At 41.0% G+C, this 26,896-nt stretch overlaps 1 protein-coding gene across 1 annotated transcript in view; it reads right to left on the reverse strand.

The window, feature by feature from the left end:
• The window catches only part of sspo (SCO-spondin), a gene marked incomplete at both ends in the record, with an annotated part of 166,175 nt that overhangs the window by 4,402 nt on the left and 134,877 nt on the right, over positions 1–26,896 (reverse strand). The window contains 13 exons of the mRNA XM_080049909.1: positions 116–266; positions 3,524–3,654; positions 9,854–9,914; positions 16,167–16,262; positions 17,667–17,878; positions 18,894–19,058; positions 22,035–22,081; positions 23,509–23,651; positions 23,839–23,966; positions 24,269–24,439; positions 24,909–25,105; positions 25,706–25,844; positions 25,973–26,089. Coding sequence (XP_079906035.1) covers positions 116–266; positions 3,524–3,654; positions 9,854–9,914; positions 16,167–16,262; positions 17,667–17,878; positions 18,894–19,058; positions 22,035–22,081; positions 23,509–23,651; positions 23,839–23,966; positions 24,269–24,439; positions 24,909–25,105; positions 25,706–25,844; positions 25,973–26,089 — 1,758 coding nt within the window. The remainder of the gene's footprint in view (positions 1–115; positions 267–3,523; positions 3,655–9,853; positions 9,915–16,166; positions 16,263–17,666; positions 17,879–18,893; positions 19,059–22,034; positions 22,082–23,508; positions 23,652–23,838; positions 23,967–24,268; positions 24,440–24,908; positions 25,106–25,705; positions 25,845–25,972; positions 26,090–26,896) is intronic.

Raw genomic sequence — 26,896 nt, forward strand, 5'->3', positions numbered from 1 at the left:
CTTATGGAGGGGACTGTATATTATTTTACATATATTCAAACGTTGTGTTGTTACACCGACATACGAGATGCCCATGCAAATCCATTGGGGCCACCATTCATTGTCCCCGGCCTACCTTGACAGCTGGTACATTCACAGCTGTGTATGACGGGCAGGACGACCGGCTCACTCTCCCCACTGTCACACTGCAGGCTGAGGAAGCGCACAGGGTTATCAGGGTCCAGGCGGTAGCTACAGCACTCACACACTGACTGCAGGTAGGGCTCCTGTAGAGGGACAATCAAATGATCCAAGATTCAATAGATTTATTTAAACATGTATATTAGCACTTTGTTTGCCCGCCAACACACCCTATCTAACAAATAAATATAAAAAAATAGTTAAAAAAAATATATATACATATTATAGGTGCATTGAAACTGTGTGCAGATTTCAGTTGAACAATACACTTTTTTCCAGTAGCGAATAAAGTGCATGAGAGTTCTAAACAGGGCAGTATAGAAAACAGAATACATAGAAGAGTATGAGTGGTGATGTATGTATAAATAAATAAATATATATATATATATATATATATATATATAAACATGAATGAGAATAAATAAATAACACAGTATGCGTATTAATGTAACAGTGGGATATAAATACAACCACAGTGTGGTCTTATATGAATTAACATTATGAATGATTATATTATAGTGACATTATGAATATGAAAAATGAGCAGGGTGAATAGTGCAAGCATGGATTCCAGAGAGAGAGTGTACACAGTGTAATGACAGTCAGTGGGGTATTGTCCTGATGACCATGACTGAGGTGTGAATAGGCTGTGTTAGGGGTGTGAATGGTCCTCTTCTGATTGGTCTAGTGTGGTAGGATGGGTAGAAATGGATGGAGGAGGACGAGAGAGAACAAATGGAGGAGATGGGGTGAAAGGAGAGCCGGAGGGATAGGGTGAAGGAGTCAGCCAATTAGCAGATTTGAATATGATGAGGAGAGAGAGAGAGCGGGTGAAATGAGAGGAGAGGACTTGTAGGAGAGAAGGAGAGAATAAAGAGATGACAGAAGAGGAGGAAAATAAAATAAAACTTTAGGGGGATAGAGAGTCCAGGAAGACAGGAATAATGTATTGATATGGGAAGAGAGGAGGCAGCTGGAGAAATAGGAACCATGGAACAGTAAAGCAAGAAGATGTGATCATGTGTCCAATTAGTGCACGTGAGGATGTAGGAGAGCCAGTGTGGAGAAGTGCAATGGCTGGTAGCAGAGAATGATAGATAATAGGAGGAGAAGGGGATGGAGGGAGGGATGGAGGGAGTCCAGGATCAAAAGGCACCCTCATATCCTCAATAGCCGTTATTAGTGCACACACTGAAAAGTCCATAGTGAGTGTCTGTGTGTGTATAAGTATGTATGTACCGGTATGTATGTATGTATGTATGTGTGTGTGTGTGTGTGTGTGTGTGTGTAGTGAATACTTCAGCTGGCAGAGATTCCTGTGAATGCATTCCTGCCGATCAATTAAAAGGGGGGAACTTTCTGGTTGCCATCCCCGGTTGCCACGGTAACAGGCGGTGATGACACATGTAAGCTGAGCTGAGGTTTTTATGCGTGCTAATCTGATGGACTGGTATGGATGCAGAGGGTGATCAAAGTGTCACCATGGGGACACATGACCAGCATCCTGTCTTTTACAAGTATGAATACAAGACGGCATGTGAAGAAAGCAAATAAAGAAGCAGATAGAAAATCCATTACAATGATTGGACATGTGACCCTTGCATGACTCTTATTCAGAATGTCTATATTCAGATCTATATTTAGATTACTTATTGAGTGTGAATTATGAATCAGTTTTCCTGCTATCATGTGACCTCTGGATCTCACTGTAAATACAGCAGTCAGAGAGTGTCTCTTCATGTCCTGTGTGCGATGTTGGCTTGTCACATTGTTGCCCAGTAATATAATATTGTAATAAAATGAATTCTTCCACTAACGAGTCACGTAAGGGATCACAATGTTCAAAACAGTAACACTATTACAGTAACTAAATCATTCAACATTGAGGGTCCCCTCTAAGTTCATTTCATTAATGTTGTAGTCAAGTGTCTTTAAAAAGTTATATTGAAAATAATATAGTAAAATAACAAGTAACCTTTTACTTTTAATAACAAGTACTAAGTAAAGTGATATTACTTTTTAAATAAGTAATAAGTACAGGGTAACATAAAACACCTTCTGACTTAGTTGCCCATCACTGCCTGTGTGTATGGATGAGCAGGTGGGGTTACTGATAGTGGGACCAGTCACATGAGAGGGCCACTTGTCTAACTTTACATTTTTTTTCCGCAGAAACACTCTCAACAGTCTGAGAAACGGATGGGCAATTTGGCTGCACAGTTTTAGCCAAGGCAGTAAATCCTGACTATTTCCTTTCATATTGTGAAGTAGGTATTGATAAGAGTTAGAGGCTTTGTTAGGATTTGAAGGGACATGATTGCTTAACAGTTTTTATGCACATTTGTATGATTTTTATTATTTAATGATTTCACATTTTCTCATGTTTTTCAACATAAATATGGGTCCCTGGTGTGACTAGATACTCCTAAAGTATGAGAAAAAACCACCCTATCTCTTTCTCTCCACCTTTCTAAAAACCTGTGTTCAATAAACCAATCAGATTTCTCACCAGACATGCCCCACACTCATTACCAACCTAACCTAGCACTACTTCCACCTGTGCTTAGCCACACCCCCAGATCCCCCTGAATCAAACTGGCAGATTCAGGGCCAATCAGAGCAGACTGGGCTTTTTGGAAGGCAGGGCTTAAAGAGAAAGGCTTTGAAAATGTATTACAAATCGCATATTCTTTATTTTTTCTAATCTACATACTAAGTCTGACAATAAAAAGAATCTAGTTAGGATGCAGTAGACATACAATTAGGACATACTTTTACTTATTTATTTCATCAGAACAGTGTGCCTTGATCTTGCCTCTTGCTTCTATATCTGTCGCATCCCCGGTTGTTTTCATACAAAGGCTCTGTCGATGTGACGTCACTTCCGGTGCGCATTGGATTGTGGGTCAGAATGGCCCAAATAGCATGCTGTTTTCAACACTTAAAATCGCGGCCGGATGTAGTAGACATCCGGGTAATTTTAAGCATACGAAATCTGACCACAAGAATTGTGACGTCCTAATTCTTTTTTCTACTAAACTAAATAGCAGAAAGTATGAGTATTGGAACGCAGGGTGAGTATTTCAGACAGAGGCTGAAAAGTGGAGATTCAGCAATGTTAGCTCTAGACACAACTGACTGACCTATCTTTTTCTTCCATGTCCATTTTAGTCCACTTCGCTGCCTGTATTGATGTTCATTGTGCTTTCAGTTGTCACTCATGTTGCAGGCACATATGTTGCATCATGTTCAAGGAGTAATATCTTCTGTGTGTGTGTGTGTGTGTGTGTGTGTGTGTGTGTGCGTGCATGTGTTTGTATGTGCGTGTGTTTCTTCTCTGTACCTCCAGGATGACGTCAGTCCTGGACAGACAGCGTCCCCTGCAGAAGCTGACCTCCACGTTGTCAAGCCGACAGTCTCCCTTGGTGAAGTTCCTGACCTGAACATAGCGACTGCACTCTGCCGCCGGCTCGCCTGGGTGGGGGGGGGGGGCACACAGAGAAGAAGAAGAGGAGGATAAGAGCAGTGAAAATAGAAAGGGCAAGAGTTAAAAGAGGGGGGGATTACAGACCACAAGGAAAAGGAGTGTGAGAAACCAGCAGCAAAATACATATACAGCTCTGGAAAAAATTAAAGACCACTCCAAATGTTCAGTGTCCCTCGTTTTACTATTTATAGGCATAAAGTATGTTTGAGCAGAATGAACATTTTGGATTTTATAATATTAACTACTGACAACATTTCTACCAAATTCCAATACATTGAGCATACATAAGAGCATTTCCATTAAAGGCCTACTTCACCGGTTGGAATAGACTGGTCTCTTAATTTTTTTCTGGAGCTGTATATATATTTTTTATATACAGGTCCTTCTCATATAATTAGCATATTGTGATAAAGTTGATTATTTTCCATAATGTAATGATAATAATTGAACTTTCATATACAGTCATATGAAAAAGTTTGGGAACCCCTCTCAGCCGGCATTATAATTTACTCTGCTTTCACAAAAAATATATAAAAGTGGTATGTCTTTAATTTACCAGGAACAGTTAAGTACTGGGATGTTTTCCAAACAAAGATTTTTTGAAAAGCAGTATTTGGTTGTATGAAATAAAATAAAATGTGAAAAACTGGCTGTGTAAAAATATGGGTACCCTTGTGGTTTTGTTGATTTTAATGCCTGTAACAGCATGTAAAACTGATGATTTTAAACACAAAGTTGGTTGGATTATGTTGTTAAGCCTTGAACCTCATAGAATTGTCTGTTTAATCATGAGAAAATGTATTTTAGGTGCCTAAATGCAAGTTGCACTTCTCTTTGACTCTCTGCTGAAATGAGACAGAATGGGATCATCAAAACAGCTCCCAAAAGATCTGAAAAACAAAGATTGTTCATTGTCATGGTTTAGGGGAAGGCTACAAGAAGCTTTCCCAAAGGTTTCAATTGTCAATTTCGACTGTAGGGAACGTTGTCAGGAAATGGAAGGACACAGGCATAGTGGCAGTTAAACCCAGGCATGGCAGACCAAGAAAAAAACAGGAGCGGCATAGGTGGAGGATTGTGAGAATGGTTGCACACAACCCACAGATCACCTCCAAAGGCCTGCAAGAACATCTGGCTGCAGATGGTGCATCTGTACATCGTTCAACAATTCAGCGCAATTTGCACCAAAACATCTGCTTTTTATAAAGACCAAATAACTTAATTTATGTCTCATCAGTCCAAAGCATTTTCTTCCAATATGAAGCTGGCTTGTCTAAATGAGCTTTTGCATACTCCATGCAACTGTATCTGTGGCGTGGGCGCAGAAAGGCCTTCCTTCTCATCACCCGGCCATACAGATGTTTTGGTGCAAATTGCACTGAATTGTAGAACCATGTACAGATACACAATCTGCAGCCAGATGTTCTTGCAGGTCTTTGGAGGTGATCTTTGGGTTGTGTGCAACCATTCTCACAATCCGCCGCATATGGCGCTCTTGTACTTTTCTTGGTCTGCTAGACCTGGGTTTAACTGCAACTGTGCCTGGGTCCTTCCATTCCCTGACAACGTTCCTTACAGTAGAAATTGACAATTGAAACCTTTGGGAAAGCTTCTTGTAGCCTTCCCCTAAACCATGACAATGAATAATCTTTGTTTTTAAGATCTTTTGGGAGCTGTTTTGATGATCCCATTCTGTCTCACTTCAGCAGAGAGTCAAAGAGAAGTGCAACTTGCATTTAGGCACCTAAAATAAATTTTCTCATGATTAAACAGGCAATTCTATGAGGTTCAAGGCTTAACAACATAATCCAACCAACTTTGTGTTTAAAATCATCAGTTTTACATGCTGTTACAGGCATTAAAATCAACAAAACCACAAGGGTTCCCATATTTTTGCACAGCCAGTTTTTCACATTTTATTTTATTTCATACAACCAAATACTGCTTTTCAAAAAATCTTTGTTTGGAAAACATCCCAGTACTTAGCTGTTCCTGGTAAATTAAAGACATACCACTTTTATATTTTTTTTGTGAAAGCAGAGTCAATTATAATGCCGGCTGAGAGGGGTTCCCAAACTTTTTCATATGACTGTATTTTAGATTCATTGCACACCAACTGAAATATTTCAGGTCTTTTGTTGTTTTAATACTGATGATTTTGGCATACAGCTCATGAAAACCCCAAATTCCTATCTCAAAAAATTAGCATATCATGAAAAGGTACTCTAAACGAGCTCTTAACCTAATTATCTGAATCAACTAATTAACTCTAAACACCTGCAAAAGATTCCTGAGGCTTTTAAAAACTCCCAGCCTGGTTCATTACTCAAAACCGCAATCATGGGTAAGACTGCCGACCTGACTGCTGTCCAGAAGGCCATCATTGACACCCTCAAGCAAGAGGGTAAGACACAGAAAGAAATTTCTGAGCGAATGGCTGTTCCCAGAGTGCTGTATCAAGGCACCTCAGTGGGAAGTCTGTGGGAAGGAAAAAGTGTGGCAGAAAACGCTGCACAACCAGAAGAGGTGACCGGACCCTGAGGAGGATTGTGGAGAAGGGCCGATTCCAGACCTTGGGGGACCTGCGGAAGCAGTGGGCTGAGTCTGGAGTAGAAACATCCAGAGCCACCGTGCACAGGCGTGTGCAGGAAATGGGCTACAGGTGCCGCATTCCCCAGGTCAAGCCACTTTTGAACCAGAAACAGCGGAAGAAGCGCCTGACCTGGGCTACAGAGAAGCAGCACTGGACTGTTGCTCAGTGGTCCAAAGTACTTTTTTCGGATGAAAGCAAATTTTGCATGTCATTCGGAAATCAAGGTGCCAGAGTCTGGAGGAAGACTGGGGAGAAGGAAATGCCAAAATGCCTGTGTCAAGTACCCACAGTCAGTGATGGTCTGGGGTGCCATGTCAGCTGCTGGTGTTGGTCCAGTGTGTTGTATCAAAGGCAGGGTCAATGCAGCTAGCTATCAGGAGATTTTGGAGCACTTCATGCTTCCATCTGCTGAAAAGCTTTATGGAGATGAAGATTTAATTTTTCAACAAGACCTGGCACCTGCTCACAGTGCCAAAACCACTGGTAAATGGTTTACTGACCATGGTATTACTGTGCTCAATTGGCCTGCCAACTCTCCTGACCTGAACCCCATAGAGAATCTGTGGGATATTGTGAAGAGGAAGTTGAGAGACACCAGACCCAACACTGTGGATGAGCTTAAGGCCGCTATCGAAGCATCCTGGGCCTCCATAACACCTCAGCAGTGCCACAGGCTGATTGCCTCCATGCCACGCCGCATTGAAGCAGTCATTTCTGCGAAAGGATTCCCGACCAAGTATTGAGTGCATAACTGAACATAATTATTTGAAGGTTGACTTTTTTGTATTAAAAACACTTTTCTTTTATTGGTCGGATGAAATATGCAAATTTTTTGAGATAGGAATTTGGGTTTTTCATGAGCTGTATGCCAAAATCATCAGTATTAAAACAACAAAAGACCTGAAATATTTCAGTTGGTGTGCAATGAATCTAAAATATATGAAAGTTCAATTATTATCATTACATTATGGAAAATAATCAACTTTATCACAATATGCTAATTACAGTCATATGAAAAAGTTTGGGAACCCCTCTCAGCCGGCATTATAATTGACTCTGCTTTCACAAAAAAAAGATAAAAGTGGTATGTCTTTAATTTACCAGGAACAGCTAAGTACTGGGATGTTTTCCAAACAATGATTTTTTGAAAAGCAGTATTTGGTTGTATGAAATAAAATAAAATGTGAAAAACTGGCTGTGCAAAAATATGGGTACCCTTGTGGTTTTGTTGATTTTAATGCCTGTAACAGCATGTAAAACTGATGACTTTAAACACACAGTTGGTTGGATTATGTTGTTAAGCCTTGAACCTCATATAATTGTCTGTTTAATCATGAGAAAATGTATTTTAGGTGCCTAAATGCAAGTTGCACTTCTCTTTGACTCTCTGCTGAAGTGAAACAGAATGGGATCATCAAAACAGCTCCCAAAAGATCTGAAAAACAAAGATTGTTCATTGTCATGGTTTAGGGGAAGGCTACAAGAAGCTTTCCCAAAGGTTTCAATTGTCAATTTCGACTGTAGGGAACGTTGTCAGGAAATGGAAGGACACAGGCATAGTGGCAGTTAAACCCAGGCATGGCAGACCAAGAAAAAAACAGGAGCGGCATAGGTGGAGGATTGTGAGAATGGTTGCACACAACCCACAGATCACCTCCAAAGACCAGCAAGAACATCTGGCTGCAGATTGTGTATCTGTACATCGTTCAACAATTCAGCGCAATTTGCACCAAAACATCTGCTTTTTATAAAGACCAAATAACTTAATTTTTGTCTCATCAGTCCAAAGCATTTTCTTCCAATATGAAGCTGGCTTGTCTAAATGAGCTTTTGCATACTCCATGCAACTGTATCTGTGGCGTGGGCGCAGAAAGGGCTTCCTTCTCATCACCCGGCCATACAGATGTTTTGGTGCAAATTGCACTGAATTGTAGAACCATGTACAGATACACAATCTGCAGCCAGATGTTCTTGCAGGTCTTTGGAGGTGATCTTTGGGTTGTGTGCAACCATTCTCACAATCCGCCGCATATGCCGCTCTTGTACTTTTCTTGGTCTGCTAGACCTGGGTTTAACTGCAACTGTGCCTGTGTCCTTCCATTCCCTGACAACGTTCCTTACAGTAGAAATTGACAATTGAAACCTTTGGGAAAGCTTCTTGTAGCCTTCCCCTAAACCATGACAATGAATAATCTTTGTTTTTAAGATCTTTTGGGAGCTGTTTTGATGATCCCATTCTGTCTCACTTCAGCAGAGAGTCAAAGCGAAGTGCAACTTGCATTTAGGCACCTAAAATACATTTTCTCATGATTAAACAGACAATTCTATGAGGTTCAAGGCTTAACAACATAATCCAACCAACTTTGCGTTTAAAGTCATCAGTTTTACATGCTGTCACAGGCATTAAAATCAACAAAACCACAAGGGTACCCATATTTTTGCACAGCCAGTTTTTCACATTTTATTTTATTTCATACAACCAAATACTGCTTTTCAAAAAATCTTTGTTTGGAAAACATCCCAGTACTTAGCTGTTCCTGGTAAATTAAAGACATACCACTTTTATCTTTTTTTTTGTGAAAGCAGAGTCAATTATAATGCCGGCTGAGAGGGGTTCCCAAACTTTTTCATATGATTGTATATGAGAAGGACCTGTATATTTTTTGTATATTCATTAAAAGGTGCACTATACAGTGTAAGGGGGAGGGGGTTTGTTTACATTTGCGGAGCCTGCAGTAAGTTAGTTCACAAAATATAATTTGCTCTACATGGAATTCACAGTTTTGAATCATTCTATCGTCATACATCAAAACAAAACAATTTTGAGGGAACCTGGAACCAAATGTAAGACTTGAATATGTTTGTAAACAAAACTTTGGGCTCAGAGCATCTACAGTGAAACAGTACATTTCCAGGGTATCTCACTGACTTCAAGGAGGAAAGTTTGTCTATTCAGTTATATGAATACACCTTATATATACCTTCAAAAATGTTCACATCTCTGACACACCCAAAGTTACATAGTGCAACTTTAAATAGAAAGAGTGAAAAGACAAAGGAGGAGCAAGAGCCAGAGAGCAAAGTGACATTGGCATGCTCCTCCGCAGCATGTGACTTTTCCCTCCACTGGGAGATAAGAGATTAGAGCCCCAAATGTAGGTTAAGTAATGTAATCTCTCACTAATTGGGCACTGCAGCACTCTGGTTTTTCAGCTTGCCATAAAATGAACTGTAGGACATTCAAATCCAATGATGTGGTTTGGAAGTCATGACATGGGAGCAGCATAATGATGGTGTGTTTTGGAACAAGTAATGTTTTAATTGTTCCATTTGTTTGACATTACCACGGATGGAAAACAGGGTTAAAGAGATGACGGCAATTTTTTTCCGCTATGGTCATGAGCCTGGCAACTGGGACAACAGCCAAAGGGGGGGAGAAGTATGACTTTCTGATCACATGCGTGTCATCAAAGGTCATTCATCTGTTAGAAGTCGATTAATTGTGTATTAATGCTCTCCACATTATCTTACACAGCATTTACTTAGAACACCCCAAATGTGATTTGATTGTACTGTATTGTTGTACTACTCACCTGGAAACTGCTTTCTACAGACTGGACAGCAGCTGCCTGGTTCCTCTACCTTGACCTGCCCCTGAGAGAGAGAGAGAGAGAGAGAGAGAGAGAGAGAGAGAGAGAGAGAGAGAGAGAGAGAGAGAGAGAGAGAGAGAGAGAGAGAGAGAGAGAGAGAGAGAGAGAGAGAGAAAGAGAGAGAGAGAGGGAGAGGGAGAGATAGACAGAGAGAGAATGGGAGAGACAGGGAAAGACAGAGAGAATGAGAGAGAGAAAGGAGAAAGAATGAGAGAGAAAGACAGAGAGAGAGAGAGAGAGAGAGAGAGAGAGAGAGAGAGAGAGAGAGAGAGAGAGAGAGAGAGAGAGAGGGAGAGACAGACAGAGAGAGAATGGGAGAGACAGGGAAAGACAGAGAGAATGAGAGAGAGAAAGAATGAAAGAGAAAGACAGAGAGAGAGAACACACATGAGTTGCCCCTTTAACACTCTTTTGATCATTCTCTAAAAACAGACAGGAAACTAATGCCACAATGGTGAACCAAAGAAAAGAAATATCTAAAATGATCTTCGGCTATGTTTGGGCATAACAACTCTTGTCATGCATTTAATTCGACATGAGCAAACACTGTGTTAATAGTACAAGTTCTTCAAAAGCCAAACAACCAGTCCCAGAGACCAGGCTATCAATACTCAAAAAAAAACACACACACACACACACACACACACACACACCAAGTTGCCTCTAAAAGACACACACCAATGTTCAAATGGCCAGCGATCTCCAACCCAACCAACCCAATAATCTAACAGGAAAAATAAATAATACCACTACCGCACTCCTAGAGAAAGCACAGTGGTGCTTTAAGCTAAATGTTAGCATCAACATGCTAACATTCTACCACTGCTCATCAGGTATATACAGATTATTACGGCCACAGTAGAGTGAAAGAATTAGAGGAGGACATGTTTTTTTTTTCATTATTTATTCATTATTATTCTCCAAATGTTTCGACTTTTTTTCTCAAAGTGCATAAACCTCCTCCTCTAATATTTCTCTCTCCCGAGGCCGTAATAAAAACATATACTGTATACCTTATGAACACAAGAGTATAATTTTACACTCTTTGGTATGATTGTTTACGTTAACAATATTAATTTAGCATATATATTTGGAATAGCACTGAACAAAAGGTACAGCTATGGCTGCTGGGAATGGCAGGGGTTTTGCATGGAGAAACTGAAGATTTAACTAATGATGGCGCTATCTTCAGGGAACATGAATGGACCAAATTCCATGGTCCCCCCCAAAAAAAACACATGAACTAAGTTGACCTTCTTAAAACATTGAATATGTTACATCACTACCAGTCCTCCATACCAGCATAGGCAGAATAACACAGCATCTTAACACACAACACACACACACACACACACACACACACACACACACACACACACACACACACACACACCTTACTGTTAACCTCAAGGACGTATTGTCCTCCCACTCTGCACTGCCACAAGCCTTCCCTCAGGATGGAGGGAGCCCACTCACTTAAAGGGTGGGAGGTCACGAAGAAGACCGTTTTGAGTCCTTGAAGTAAAGTGGCTGTGTGTGTGTGTGTGTGTGTGTGTGTGTATGTGTGCGCGTGCATGTGTGTGTGTCTGATGCGACAGGGGGGTTGAAAGAGTGTGATATGTGGAGTCCTGGCACTTGGCATTTAAAGTAAAGGGTAGTAAATGTTGTATAGTCTCCAGGCTGTGAAAAGAGCACTATTGATGTGTCTGGTGGAGGGGAATTCTTTTTTTAAGTGTAAAACATATAAAGAGCTTTTATCAGCCAATATGACAATCATAGCTTGGATAGATATACTGTAGATACTCTTGAAAAGGTGCTCCCAGCAAAGCGGTGGAAGCGTGTTTGGGGGATTTCAAATGTTTAAAATGCAATCAGGAGAGGAAACACAGTGCTTTACATATTGTCCAGGATATGGACAACTTTCACTGAGGCATAACTTAGCCTAGCACGGGGAGAATGCAAGCGGAAATAGCCATAGAACTCATACCTCTCCACACCGGCGTAAAAAGACCAGTCTGCACCACAATAGGAAAACACAGCCGACTGTCTATTTTGAACAGTTCACTTTGCAATTAACCTCTCCTTTAAAGTTCTGGATGTCAGCACACTGTATTTTTACCTTGGCCTCTATACAGTGTGGCTGAGCTAAAGATAAAGTCAATTCAGCTCACTGTGTCAAGCAAGAGACATGATACTTTTTCTACTGTGACTTCTCTAAACTTTATCACCAAGACATTTATATACAATAAGTCATTATAAAAGGATATACAAGGTAAGTTTGCAAAACACTGTATAGAAATTATATATATATATATATATATATATATATATATATATATATATATATATATATATACACACACACACCTGTATATAAACAACATGTATATCAGCGACTGAAGGGACGATCAGCAATAGCTTATGATAGACCTGTTTCGCTTAAATAAGTTGTTTTAACACATCTTTGAGGGATGCAAAATATCGTCAATCATAGTTATCGGCAAAATCCCCCAAAATATCGAGATGTATCCACCTGTCTCAAAGTCTACCAGAATACATTCATTTGTATACGGACTTCATTTTTTCTTCAGCTGCCTGCAGTTGGCGTGTGCATAAGTGACACTCAGCTGACCCTCTCCTTCTATATGACTGAGCACTGTCTGTCTGCCAGAGTGAGAAATAATTTTTTCAGTGCAGGGCAATGACAAGCGTGCACAGGGACCCATACTCATTCATGCATGATGCCAAAATAATCACCCAAACCATATGCAAAATGTCACCTCGTGAAAAAACGTGAATCGATGAATATCTAAAACCAATGGAAGATAAATGACTTCCTATATAATCTTCCGAATACTGAGTCGAAATCTCAACCATTACTAAAATTGAGCCATTCATTTTGAGCATTCAGAAACAGTGGATACAGTGCATTTGGATGACGTTCAATTATGCGTAATAAGGAAAGGGAGTTGCAGTGTTCCACGGGAGGTAGAGGGACATAGTGCAGGGGGAATGTGCACACTTGGGGGGAGGGGGGGGGGGGGGGGGGGTTGCAGAGTGAGGGGGTGAGCAGAGTATTTTAGTTAGTTTCACAGAACCCACAGAAAATTGAGAAATCTGGAGTTTGTCCTTACTTTTATAAATAATTTATTCTCATACTAAATACACAGCTGTTAGCCTAATTCAGTCGTTTCCAACCTTTCTAGATGCCCATAAGAGGCCTAAGGATAGACTCAAGCGCTACCTGGAGAATTGCCAGGGTAAGAAATGTTCTCTCTTTTCTTTGCCCTTTTTCTAATTAAAACATGCTGATATGGGAATCTCAATTGAACTGCCCACAATTCATAGACACGGCATTGACAGGATTGGATTGTGCCTTAATCTAAAATAGAACATCTATTTTTCTAGTAGATAGATATAGATTAGCTAGGCACTCCTATTTAGTTATTTAATCCATAAAACAGCATTGTATATACAGTGTCGTGCGAAAGTTTGTGAACCCCTTGAGCCTTTTGGAATTTTATTTATGTTAACCATTATTAATTCATTTTTTTCAATACCAGTATTTTTTATATGAAATAACAGATGTTTGTTTATCAATTCAACATTTTTCTTTTCCAGAAATCAATTGTTAAAATAGATAAAACAAATTATTTGACAAATGTTGTATGTGCAAAAGTTTGTGAACCCTGAGCTGCATTGCTTAAATCGAGCAAGGTAAACACAATCAGGTGGGCCAAATTGATTGATGAAATAGACCAATGTAATGAGAGATCTTTAGGGAAGAAATTGGGCGCCACTAGATAAAACACGGATACAACCAGGTCAGTTTAGGCCCACCAAACTGAACCCATACAGGTCAGACATGCTAAAAGGGAAAAAAATCTCAGAAGATCTCAGGAATAGAGTTGTGATGCTGCACATTTGTCTGGGGACAGCTATACATTAATTCAAAAAAAGTTTGAGCTCCATCGGCCCACCGTGAGGCAAATCATCTACAAATGGAGAGCTTTAAGAGTGACTGAACATCTGCCTAGAAGTGGACTTCCTTAAAAAATATCTTCAAGCACCACAAGAAAAGTATTTTTTTAGTTAAAAGCCAACCCACACATTACATCTAGTGATTTGCAGACCTCTCTTGCAACATCTGGGACAGATGTGCATGGTTCCACAATAAGAAGAAAACTCAGTCAACATGGCTTTCAAGGGAGGGTTGCTGAAGAAGCCTCTGCTCTCAAAAAAGAACAAAACTGCTTGTCACAGCTTTGCCAGAGAGCACCTGGAGATACCTGAAGTCTTATTCTGTGGACAGATTAGTCCAAAATTGATCTGTTTGGTCATAACCAAAACCGCCATGTTTGGGCAAAAACGCAACTCTGCCTACCACCAACAGAACCTTCTCCCAAGTGAAGAATGGTGATGGCAAATGGTCTGCAAATCTCCAGATGTAATGTGTGGGTTGGCTTTTACCTGAAAAATCCCTTTTCTTGTGGTGCTTGAAGATATTTTTGAAGGAAGTCCACTTCTAGGCAGATGTTAAGTCACTCTTAAAGCTCTCCATTTGTAGATGATTTGCCTCACGGTGGGCCGATGGAGCTCAAACTTTTTTATACGAATGTATAGCTGTCCCCAGACAAATGTGCAACATCAAAACTCTATTCCTGAGATCCTCTGAGATTGTTTCCCCTTTGAGCATGTCTGACCTGTATGGGTTCAGTTTGGTGAGCCTAAACTGACCTGGTTTTATCTTTGTTTTATCTAGTGGCGCCCAATTTCTTCCCTAAAGATCTCTCACTACATTGGTCTATTTCATCAATCAGTTTGGCCCACCTGATTGTGTTTACCTTGCTCGATTTAAGCAATGCAGCTTAGGGTTCACAAACTTTTGCTTGTAAAAATAAATAGCCAATCACATGGCAGTAGACATGGTCAAGACAACGTGCTGAAGTTCCCCCGAGGATCAGAATGGGGAAGAAAAAGGGTTTAAGTGACCTTGAACGTGGCATGGTTGATGGTGCACGGCAGGATGGATCCATGCTTTCATGTTGTTTACTCCACATTCTGACCCTACCATCTGAACTTCGCAACTGAAATGGAGACTCATCAGACCAGGCCAGCAGTTTCCAAAATACTCAGACCAGCCTATCTGGCAACACTAACTATGCCACGTTCAAAGTCACTTAAACCCCCTTTCTTACCCATTATTTTGCTCAGTTTGAACTTCAAAAAGTTAATAAAGTCGGCAATGAGTGTATCTCACCGGCCACTTTATTAGGTACACTGGTTGTTGAAGAGTAACTGGGTAGGGGAGAACGGGGTTATATGTCACACGGGTTGGTTGTCACAATCGTTATATCTCGGAACCAGAAGGCGCTGTCTGTGAAATTCTGGTATATAAATATCAAGAATTGGGATCAGAGTTCACCTACATAGTCTTCATTTGAGTTAGACTGCTGAATTTGAGGTGAGAGGACTGTTTGTGTTTTTCATGTCAAATTGAAAATATTTAGCTCCTCAGTATTTTTCTTCTAGGCTTTTACACAATGGGTTTATAACAAAACACTTGTTACCCATAAAAAGTGTGAAGGGTAAACTATAGTTTAGATTGTGGTTAGCAAGCTAATTAGTAGTAAGATGGTTGTTGGCCTTGATGCTAGCAAGAAATTCAAGTTGGGGTTGGTCGTCACATTTTCTGGGGGGTTGGTTGTCACATGTTATCCAAAGGCTGCAGCAAGAAAAGGAACCCAATAACGAAATAAATTGTCAAGCTGTATCCTCAATGACACCCCTGAGAAGGAAGGAATAGAGCAGGAAAAGGCAGCTAGCATGCAAAAGAAAAAAGGGCAACAAAATCAAAACAACCCAGTGCATCCCAAACTAGACCAGCTGCCAAGGCTACAGTAAGTTATGTAGGCCTATTTGTCAACTTGAAAATGCAATTAAACTTTCAAATCTATTTCTGCTTTCTTGCCTTCTTTTTAAGATGATTCCCATTAAGATAACAATGTGACAAACAACCCCATAGTGTGTGACAACCGGCCCCTTGACCCCGTCACAAAGTGCAAGAGTGTCTTTGACAATTAATTTTTTCTTCATTGCGATAAGCCACCACCTTAAGCTTCAATTTAATGTAGGAATGACTATTGAAAGATGTTTAGGTGATGAGCAATTCTCACTAGAGTAAAAAGTGTGCCTACTAGCCCCGGTCTCCCCTATTGCTGATAAGTGAAGTTGACATTGTGTGAGTGTGTCTCACCTCATCACAGTGGAGCGCTGGACATCTCAACTGGCAGAGCTTCTTCCCGTTCACACAGCGACATGACAGGCAGCCCTCCTCCCACTCAGATCCTGCCTGGCTCACACACAAAGACAAAACAACACATTGACAATCACTCACGATACCTGTGAAATGCTGGTAATGTGATGTTGCCTGTTAGGTTCCATGCACACTTGCACATGTAAAGTTTGATCAAGTGCAACTGGTTCAGGGTCTATTCCTTCAGTGAGACTGATAAGAGCTCTGGCTGCACCCTTGTGCATAATTTGGGCTATGGAGGCCTAGTATAATGATGTAATTATTGCCTCACACGATACAGACTGCATCACATATTTTGTGTGTGTGTGTGTGTGTGTGTGTGTGTCTCACAAATATATAATTTAAGTGTGTGTGTGTAACAGCTATGGGAATCATTAAAGGCTCTGTTTTTACCCATACAAAAATGTGCCACCGGGGTGTGCCTACATGGTTCACTCTGAGCCATTTGGTGTGATAGTCATTTAGAAGTTTGTTAGAAAACCAAAGAAGGAGAAAGAGAAAAAAAGAGTGACCAGTAGCTGACGGACAGAGAGAGAGAGAAAAAAAAGAAAGAAAGAGGAGTGAAAGAGAAATTAAACATGAGTCCTGTAAGGAAAGCACAAGAGGGACAAGTGAGAGATAAAGCCGTTGTTCAGTATGAAAGGGCAGAGAAAGAAAAAGAGAATGAAAGAGAATGAAAATCATAGCGGTAGGGGGTGGGGGGGGGGGGGTTGCGACCCCTTGTCAGCGTATGATTAATTATTATAATCCTATAATATCCCCTCCATAATAAATAATTCCTGGCAGGCTTGCCTAGCTATGGGTCCAAAGTGCTGGCTTTCCACGGCACTTCCTACATAATTGATGAACTGGCTGGAGAGGCATTGTGGTTGCAATGTGGCCCGCGGGGCATGTCACTCATCTTCTAGGCCCTCTCTACATGAGTAAATACCACAATGGGAGTGAATGGGAGGGAACTTAAACAAGCACCATGCTAATGTTAAAGGTTCAGGTACACGCCACAATGAAGCAGGCACAATGGCTAAAAAGCCATCGAGTTAGCTGGCCAGCAGATGTCCATTTGTTTTGGGTATAAGCCAGTGTGTGTGTGTGTGTGTGTGTGTGTGTGTGTGTTTACTTATACAATTATGTTTGTGAGAACCAACCTGAGTTTTAGACCTTAAGAGTGAGGACATATTTGGAAAGTGAGGACATTTTTGCCGGTTCTTACTTCGGGATAGGCCTCGAAAGGGCTATTTGAGGGTTAAGAATATGTTTTAGGGTTCAGGTATGAATTAGGTTTAGGATAAGGTAAGTGTAAGGATTGGGGTTAGTAATTTCGTTTTGAAGGTTAGGGTTAGGGTAAGGGCTAGGGAATGCATATATCAATAAATGCCCTCAGTAGTATAGTCGCACAAACGTGTGTGTGTGTGTGTGTGTGTGTGCGTGTGTGTACCTTACCTCCCGCAGGACACCCAGGTCATGGCAGGGGCAGAGGGCGGGGATGACACACACACCCTCCATGTTTCGGTAGAGCCCGTCCTGACACACACAGGCCTCTGTGTGGTGGCTACAGTTAGCTGGAGAGGAGGAGGAGATGTCCTGGCAGCTCATTTGGCACAGTGGGACCTCCTCAGACACACTCCTCCTCCACTGCTCCCCAACAGGACACCCTGCAGAGGGACAGGCAGTGACATGAGTCAGCAAAGGTGTCAGGGAGGAGAAATGAGATTTCAATCTATTTTGTTTCCAAAATTTACATTTAGGTCTTGTCTACTTACGTCTGTATATTTTTTCCTATACAACCATCTTTAAGGGCCATTATCTCAACATAGTTTTTTTTTCAATAACCAAAACCAAAACAACAACTTCGTAAAGCAACAATAGGTAACTTTTCCACCGTAATAACACATTTCCAATGTCAGTCCTACAGTCTAATATGTGTAAACAGGGAGAATGGTGTCTGAGCCATTCCCACAGAGCGCCCCGGTGGCCTGCTTTAGGCACTAGAATGTGCAGTGTTTTACTGCACTAGCAGCACTAGTTCACACACCAGCCTTGAGCTGTGTAGATCAGATACAATGGAGACAGAGGAGAATGGTAACGGAGGAAGCAAGGAACAAAAACAGAGAAAGTGACCGAGCATGACACCGGACTAGAGTGAATATTGGACAGGCTTTTGCACGTTGGAGAGAGCTTCACCCAACAGTGGGCTGCAACACCAAACTACAATCTATGGTCCGACGCTGAGCTAGTTAGCAGCTGTACCGGGTGCCTAATGTAATCGGAGTTATGTATCAGCCTTGCATACAAATGAATGTATGCCAAATGAATGTATGTCAAATGTATAAACAGTCCATACTAATAACAATAAATTAATGTATGTACATTCCAGAGTTAGGTATCTGGATAAATCAGTAAGGAAACATTGAATCGACAAATTTCTGAAATGTTGTAGCCATGTGTTACATCACCGGTGTTCACGACAGTGCAGTTGTATTTTGGCCTCTAGATGTCGCCAAACCAAAAATCCTACCTAGTTTTGCTTTAAGCACTTACTGTAGATCAATTAAACTTATCGTAATTCTTAGGTACACTCCCAGCCAAGGTTTCATGTACCTTAATTGGCTAACTGGCTTCAGTTATTACTGGTACTGCACTATTATAGTTTGTGATGCGCTTTCTCACCACAGTCAGGGGCCATGCAGGTCTTGGTGCGGTGGCCCTGGCCCTCACATGGGGCCCCTCCATAGAGGCTGGGCAGCAGGACACTTCTGTTGGAGCTATGTCGGCCAGACCCACAGCTGGCTGAGCACGGGCTCCAGTGGGACCAGCTGGACCACTCACAGTCCACTTTGTATGGGAGAAGAACATTAACAGGTTAAGGTCAGTGCTGGTATTATATATTACTCTTTTCCTCTTATCTTATTTTATCCTTTAGTACTTATTGCACCGTGGGAGAGAAAATGCAATTTTGATTCCTCTGTTTGTCTGGCATATTGAAGAAATTGACAATAAAGTTGACTTCACCTTTGTTTCTTCTGCAGCATTTAGAAAATATCTCTCATCTGAGCATTGCTCCTCACCTCGACCAACCAAACGTAGGATGTTAGGCGTTTACCCATATTGCTTTTTATTAAAGCCATTTGTTAACTAAAAAACGTAATAGCAATAACTCTGAATGGACTCCACTTATAAATGGACTCCACTTATATAGCGCTTTTCCCTGGTTTTTCACAGACTCAAAGCGCTTTACATTGTTTCGTACACATTCACCCAATCACACACACATTCATACACCGATAGCAGCAGCTACCATGCAGGGTGCAAGCTAACTATGGGGTGCAATTCGGGGTTCAATGTCTTGCCCAGGGACAATTCGACATGTGGCAGGTAGGCGGGGGATAGAACCTCCGAGAAAAGGCAACAGAACAAAACCCTGATGACAACGTTAAGACGAAGCACACAATAATGTAACTTTTTTTAATTCAAGTGTACAATTTTGGAAAGTCTCACCAAAGACTGCATGCTATATCTTAAGATTTGGTTTTAAAGAAAGAGAGATAGAGACAGTGAGAGTGAAGAGAAAAAGACAAAAAAAGCACTAGCAAATGCGGTTGATTTTTCTGAAAACATGATTTCCATTGATAGCTGTAGGCAATAATACACCAACCAACATTGTTCTTTTTTGTTTCCCCAAAAAATATTCAGTATGGATGTGTTGAGTCAAATGTTCTCATCATGGAAAGGTCTCAAAATAGAAGAGTACCTGCCAGACTGACATACTTGAACCTTGAAACTCTGATAAACCCATAGTTCCCTAAAGGCTACACGAGCAGGCAGGAGGAGAATACAAATGTATTGCTGATTGAATGATGTCAGATAAAAACCTATGGCGCTTGAGTCTCTTATGAGGATATTTCTCACACTCTCCTCTATCTTCCATCTCTCTCTCTCTCCCTTTTAGTCAAAGATGGTATCACATGTTAGCGAAACAAAAAGCCAGTAATAGCCTTTGTTGTTTGTGCTTGATGTGACTGTCGCTCAGTTATTTTAACTGTTGCAGCAGCTGTTACTTTCTATAGATAGGTGGACATATCTATCGTGGTCCTGACAGTTCAATCAAAGGCTATTGTTGCTGGTGCTGTCGTCATTGCTCAAAAAGGTGCATGTGGTTCTCACATTTCTTCAAATATTTCATTATATCTTTTCATGGGACAACACAGAAGAAATGACACTTTGTAGTCAGTGTGCAGCTTATATAACAGTGTAAATGTACTGTCCCCTCAAAATAACTCAACACACAGCCATTAATGTCTAAAGTGCTGGCAACAAAAGTGAGTACACCCCTAAGTGAAAATGTCCAAATTTTGTGTGGCCACCATTATTTTCCAGCACTGCCTTAACCCTCTTGGGCATGGAGTTCACCAGAGCTTCACAGGTTGCCACTGGAATCCTCTTCCACTCATTCATGACGACATCATGGAGCTGGTGGATATTAGAGACCTTACGCTCCTCCACCTTCCGTTTGAGGATGCCCCATAGATGCTCAATAGGGTTTAGGTCTGGAGACATGCTTGGCCAGTCCATCACCTTTACCTTCAGCTTCTTTAACAAGGCAGTGGTCGTCTTGGATGTGTGTTTGGGGTCGTTATCATGTTGGAATACTGCCCTGCAGCCCAGTTTACGAACCGGACTGGGGTCAAGGTGCTGTGGGTCACATGCAACCTCTTTCCCCACCCAAATAATGCAAATAATGAATAATAGCCTAATGGAGATTATATTACTCATGTCACCATGTAGACCAGGGGTGTCCAAACTTTTTTCACTGAGGGCCACACACAGAAAAATCTACGAAGGGCCGGGCCACTTTGCAAAAATAACACATTTAACAGGACATGTAGCTGCTCTGATGTTTAGTTTCATAGTGTCTTCGTAAATTGTAATCCTTCTTCACGGCAACACTTTCCTTGCACATTAAACAGACACATTCCCCCTCTTGTTTATATGCCAATGATACACCCAGTGTTTTCTGCCTTTGCGTCCAATGTCCAGCAGGGTGAAAATAGTATCCAGCCGAGGTCCCGACCCTCCGGGGGTATGCCCCCCCCGGGAGATTTTTTAAAGTTTTTAAAAGTGAAATGCTTGAATCTGGTGCACTTTGAGAGGGAAATTAAGAGGCTAAATCGGAAGAATTTTGTATGAAAAAAAAAAAAAATGGAAAGCTATTGGAGAAGGACACAGATTTTCCATAATAATATTAATTTAAAATAAAATATTATTCAGGGTCCTCTGGGATGGGCTTGTTGCTCTTTTTCTTTTATGGGACATATTTCTCAGTAATATAATGAGTGCATTTAAATTATTTAAAAATTAAAAGCGCCATATTACATTAGATTTTTAAAATATGCCACGGGCCAATCAATCAGTGTTTGACACCCCTGCACTAGTGGGTTAACTAAGAAATGCAAAAAAAAAAAAATTATTATTTTTTTTTTTCAAAGGGCCATATTACATTATATTTTTAAAATCGGCCGCGGGCCAATAAAAAGCGGGCCGCGGGCCGCAGTTGGCCCGCGGGCCGTAGTTTGGACACCCCTGATGTAGACCATCTTTTGAAATATGATTTAAGAAATTAAATCAGTTGTACAACACTGATGATACTAGATTATTTGACTTAAATAACATAGCCATCTGTGCAAAAATCAACCCGAAATTAGGATTTGGAGAATCGTCACATCCCTATAAATTAATAAATAAAAGAAAAGGGGGGTATAAAGTAAAATAAATGTGTTTGTAGGAAAAAGTTTGTGACAAAGCCTCACTCACCATCACAGAGCTCAGAGGTGCAGTTGAACACTCCTCCATGGCACACACTGGAGAAAGTTAGGAGAAGAAGTTCAGCTGAAGTGAAGTTATATAAGGGAAAACAGGGAGCTTTTTTATTATTGAACACTATGAAGTGACAGCCTGTCACAGACAATATTAAGTGAGATGAAATTACTTTACCGGCACTTCATGCTAGACTATCTGTTATAGTAGAGTTCATAGCACCTAAGTGGATTCTTGTTGACAGTGTAGTTTGGAAAATGAAATTCAACTCTGCCGATGCTTCACTACACTTTCAAAAATGCAACTCAAATGAGACCAGAGAAGCATTTTTCATTTGAAAATAACATTGTCCTGCTGTATTGTATTACTATGTGGTTACTTGGTAAATTTATCATAAATAAATAAGACCTGCCTGTTACTACTGTTTCTTAAAGTTAAAACTCCCTTCCCATAGGCCCCTGTGTTTATTGTTGCAAAAATAGTTAATTCTATATTTCTTTCAGGGCTTATACTTAGATTTCAGTAAAATGTAATACATATGTTGCTTTCATAGAATTTCAATTTGTCTTGTGACCAACACATATCTTCTGTGATTTGTACAGGAGAAGTTTTGGTAGATGGTTGAAAAAGGTGTCTGGGAAGAGAGTCTGACAGTGTCTGACATTCAGGATCCAATTCATTTTGTTGTTAGTTTATTGTCAACAAGAAATGATCCATAGTGGAAGAATATCAGAGAAATACTTTTTATTAATAGTTCTAACAGTCTTACAGGTTGTTTAAAAGGCTCTGCAGACTTTTTTTCAGAATGTGTTTTTTAAGCTATTGAAAGAGGAACGGACCCAAGGGATACTGCACGGTCCTAGTACAAAGTGATGGACATCTAAATTAATTTATACAGGACGGAATATCTTCACAACAAAGTGGACTGTATGTATAACAGTATATTCACCCCGATCGTCAATTTTGGTTCCATACAGGCATAATCTGCAGCTTCTCTAAGGGAAGGAATATTTCAGAAAAGAATGACTCGCATTGGTTAGCCATGCGTCTCTCATCTCTGCTCTGGCTACTTGTACTCTCCCTTCCTGAATGCATAAAGGAACAGAGGCGTACTGCGGGACTCAGTTACTGTGAGTGGACTGAAAGCCTGTGATTTATGAAGTCTGCATACAGTATTTCAAAGGCTCAGATGCGAGAAGAAGAAAGCAAGCCTTCTTATACCATAGTCTGGAGGACTACAATGCACTGTGGGATGATCAGTTTATTGTTCCCAGAGCTTATGGGAAATATAATGTTTTATTTCACAGGTATTTAGGCATTGATTCACTATTAACTAGACATCCATCCACCCTGTGTTTAAGATAAGCTAGGTTATGTTGGAAGATGCACCAGTAGTTCTTAAAATCAAAATTCTATAAATTTTTTGTCCATAAATATAAATAAATGGATGAAAGTGAGTGTAGCGTATTACCATGTGTTGCAGAGGTGCTGAATGGCTGTCCCGGGGGGCAGCGGAGCGTCTGTGCTGGCGTTCCAGGTTTGGTAATCAGCCGGCAGGGACAGAGGGGAACAGGGACAGTCAGCGGAGGACACACAGGAGCCTTCATGTAACACCTACAGGGGCACAGTGAGAGCGGGGAGATTTAGATCTAATCAGGGGGGGAATGATACTCAATCACAACTAGCCAACACACACACACACAGACGCAGGCGCTCGACACACACACACACACACACACACACACACACACACACACATACACATACACACGCACACACACACAAACACAGTTGTCCAGACCTTTCCAGGAGGACACATGCAGCCAGTAGTGCATGGTCCAGGTAGACATTGAGAGTGTGGCCACAGGTCCTCACAGTTGAATGGACAGGAACCTGAACAGTTACTAGGCACCTGCCCATTAGGACACTCTGCAACAAATGAACATACAATGAATGACTCTACCTCATGTCTCATACACTGTATATATCAATACACCCAGATAGCTGTTTTTGTCCTGCATATTTTTTACAATCAATGATTATTGACTAAATAACCCTGTAAATAAAGTAACTTTAAATATCACTCATTAAAGTTCTAATGAACGGTTTTCAAACACCTTAGTTTCCTATAACTTTATAATTATAATGGCCTGGTAAAAATACAGTATATAATCATAATGCAGAAATGTGATCAATTTACAACTTTTCATCATTTTGTGCATCTGTGTTACCGGGCATGCAGCTGTTGGTGTTACAGACAGTGTGCTGTTCCAGCGGTCCGACACAAGGCGCCCCTCCTGCCTCTGGCTCTCTCTGGACCGTCTTGTTCCGCGTTGACGAGCCGCCACCACACGAGGCGCTGCACTCACTCCACGCTGACCAGTCACTCAGCACACAGCCCTCTGGACAGACAGAGAGGTGATAAGGTTAAAACAAAATATGCCATTTTTTGCACCGTCACCAGTTGGTTTAGTAATAGACGGCTGATCTACGCTTGAAAAAAGTGCAAAAATAAAAGGCATCACTATCAGTCCACAAATCAGCAGTGAAAAAAATCCTGAATTTAGCGTACAATTGAACGGATATTTAGTTTTGAGGTAAGCATTTATATACAAAAACACTTTTTTCTTCTGGCCCTCTCTGCACAAGTACAATACTGACTTCTGCTACAGCGACATCTCCCCCCAAACTTTTTTAAATGACTGTGCTGACACAGCCATCTCCGTAAGGTAACAGACTGACTATGCAGAAGTACCTCATGCAACACATCGTCAAAAATACTGAACTATCCCTTTAACACTAGTTTGGAGTGAGTATGATTGGACACATCTTATAGGGACAATCAATAGAGCATGTGTTCCATGGTTAGACCTGGACATGGTGTCACGTCACAGCTGTCAGTCTGCATGGTGTCAGAACAGGGAGGCCCGCCCTCGCTGTTCTGGCAGAGGCGTGTCCTTGTCCTTTTGCCGTGGCCACAGGAGGCGGAGCAGGAAGTCCATGGGCTCCAGGGCTGGAACACCGGGCAGGGAAGCTTGGTGCACACCAGCGTGCCATTCTCACACACACTGCACATGGAGAGGGTTGAGATAAAGCTCCCTCTCATTATTTGTGTAATACATCTGCATGGAAGTATAACAGAGCTGAGCATGCTAGAAATTAATGAACTCTTCTAGAGGCTCAAACTTGTCATTTTGACTTTTCACACAAAAGCTGCCGCCTGGCAGTTATTAGTCTATGCGAGGCATACAATTGCTTAACAGTCAGAGTACAGCAGTGGTAGGCAATGCTTTAAAGAAGGTAAAGCTCCTAAGAAGATCCAATATGGTACGAGGTCACTGCAACCTGAAAATATATACAGTTGCAGTGACCTTTGACCTCCAACATCTAATCAGTTCATCCCTGAGCCAGAGTCGACTTTCTTCCAACTTTGAAGAAAAATCCCTCAATGCGTTCTTCAGGAATGAGGTCACAGTAACCTTGTCCAATGGCCTCTGAAAACTAATAGTTTATCCTTGTGTGGACATTTGTGCAGATTGAAAAAAAAAATAACTCAAACGGTTCATGAGACATTGCATTAACAAGAACGGCCCGGACGTACGGACGGACAACCCGAAAACAGATCTATCTCCGGTGCGAAGACATTACAAACACAAAACCCTTCTCACCAAGTGTTACAGTCCATGGAGACCTCCTCTTTAGGGAGATACTCCAGTGTCCCGTTGCCTGATGGGATACCACAGCGACACTCTGTCACTGACACACAATGGCCGTCCTGCAGCAACTCTCCCTCTGGACAACGACAACCTGGGAAATGGAAGAGAAGAGAAAACACATAAAACATCACAATCAGTCACTTGAACAGTACACTGTCTATAACACAAAAACACACACCACGTACATTAACAGTCATTTAAACACTAGTGAAAGATTACCTGGGTGACAGGCTCCTTGGAGACACTGCACATGCTCCCATAGGTCAGCACAGCCGCGAGGACATTGATTGGCACAGCTCTCTTGGTAACTCCGCCCCCTGTCCTCACAGCGCTCACCTAGGGAAAAGAGGAAAGTCAATCATTCCCACTCTTCATAAAAAGACAAAGAGCTAGGCAAAGCTATGCTGCATGTGCTGCAGAGAGTGACTTCATTATTTGGCTTTTTTTTTCATTTTTTTTTTACCCATTTGTAGCAGGCAACAGTGTTAATTTCGTTGACTAAGACTATGACGAAAAATATTAGTCAACGAACCTTTTTCACGGACGTAATACAGGGTTAAAAAAAAAACACTCTTTCTGCCTTTTCTCAGGCTAGGATGAACCGTTTTTTTTTTTTTTTGCACATTTATACTACATAGGATCTCAGAATTCAATACACCTTCATATTCAAACCGGTGAAGTAGGCCTTTAATACCATTCAATGAAGAAAGAAACACTTAGTCGACTAAGTCCGCTGTATATTTAGTCAACTAAATTATGCTTATATTTAGTTGACTAAGACTAAAATATTTTAGATGACTAGAATAGGACTAAGACTAAATGGTTTGATATTCAAAAGACTAAGACTAAGACTAAATCAGAATATGCTGCCAAAATTAACACTGGCAGGCAATAATGTAGTAACTTTCCAATAACGTAATAACATTTCTGAACTAATAACGTGATAAATTCTTGCCCATAATGTAATAAGTTATTACAATATCGTCTGGTTGTTACATATTTGGCCAATGATCGAAGGGTTGGCGATTCGATTTCCATCCTGGCACTGGTGTCATGGTTGTTGTGTCCTTGGGCAAGGCACTTCACCCACCTTGCCTCGTGTGAATGTATATGACTACTGTATTTTTGAGGTGGTGGTCGGCC

Source organism: Ammodytes marinus, assembly GCF_949987685.1.
Source record: "Ammodytes marinus genome assembly, chromosome: 21".
In the NCBI taxonomy this organism is placed as follows: Eukaryota; Metazoa; Chordata; class Actinopteri; order Uranoscopiformes; family Ammodytidae; genus Ammodytes; species Ammodytes marinus.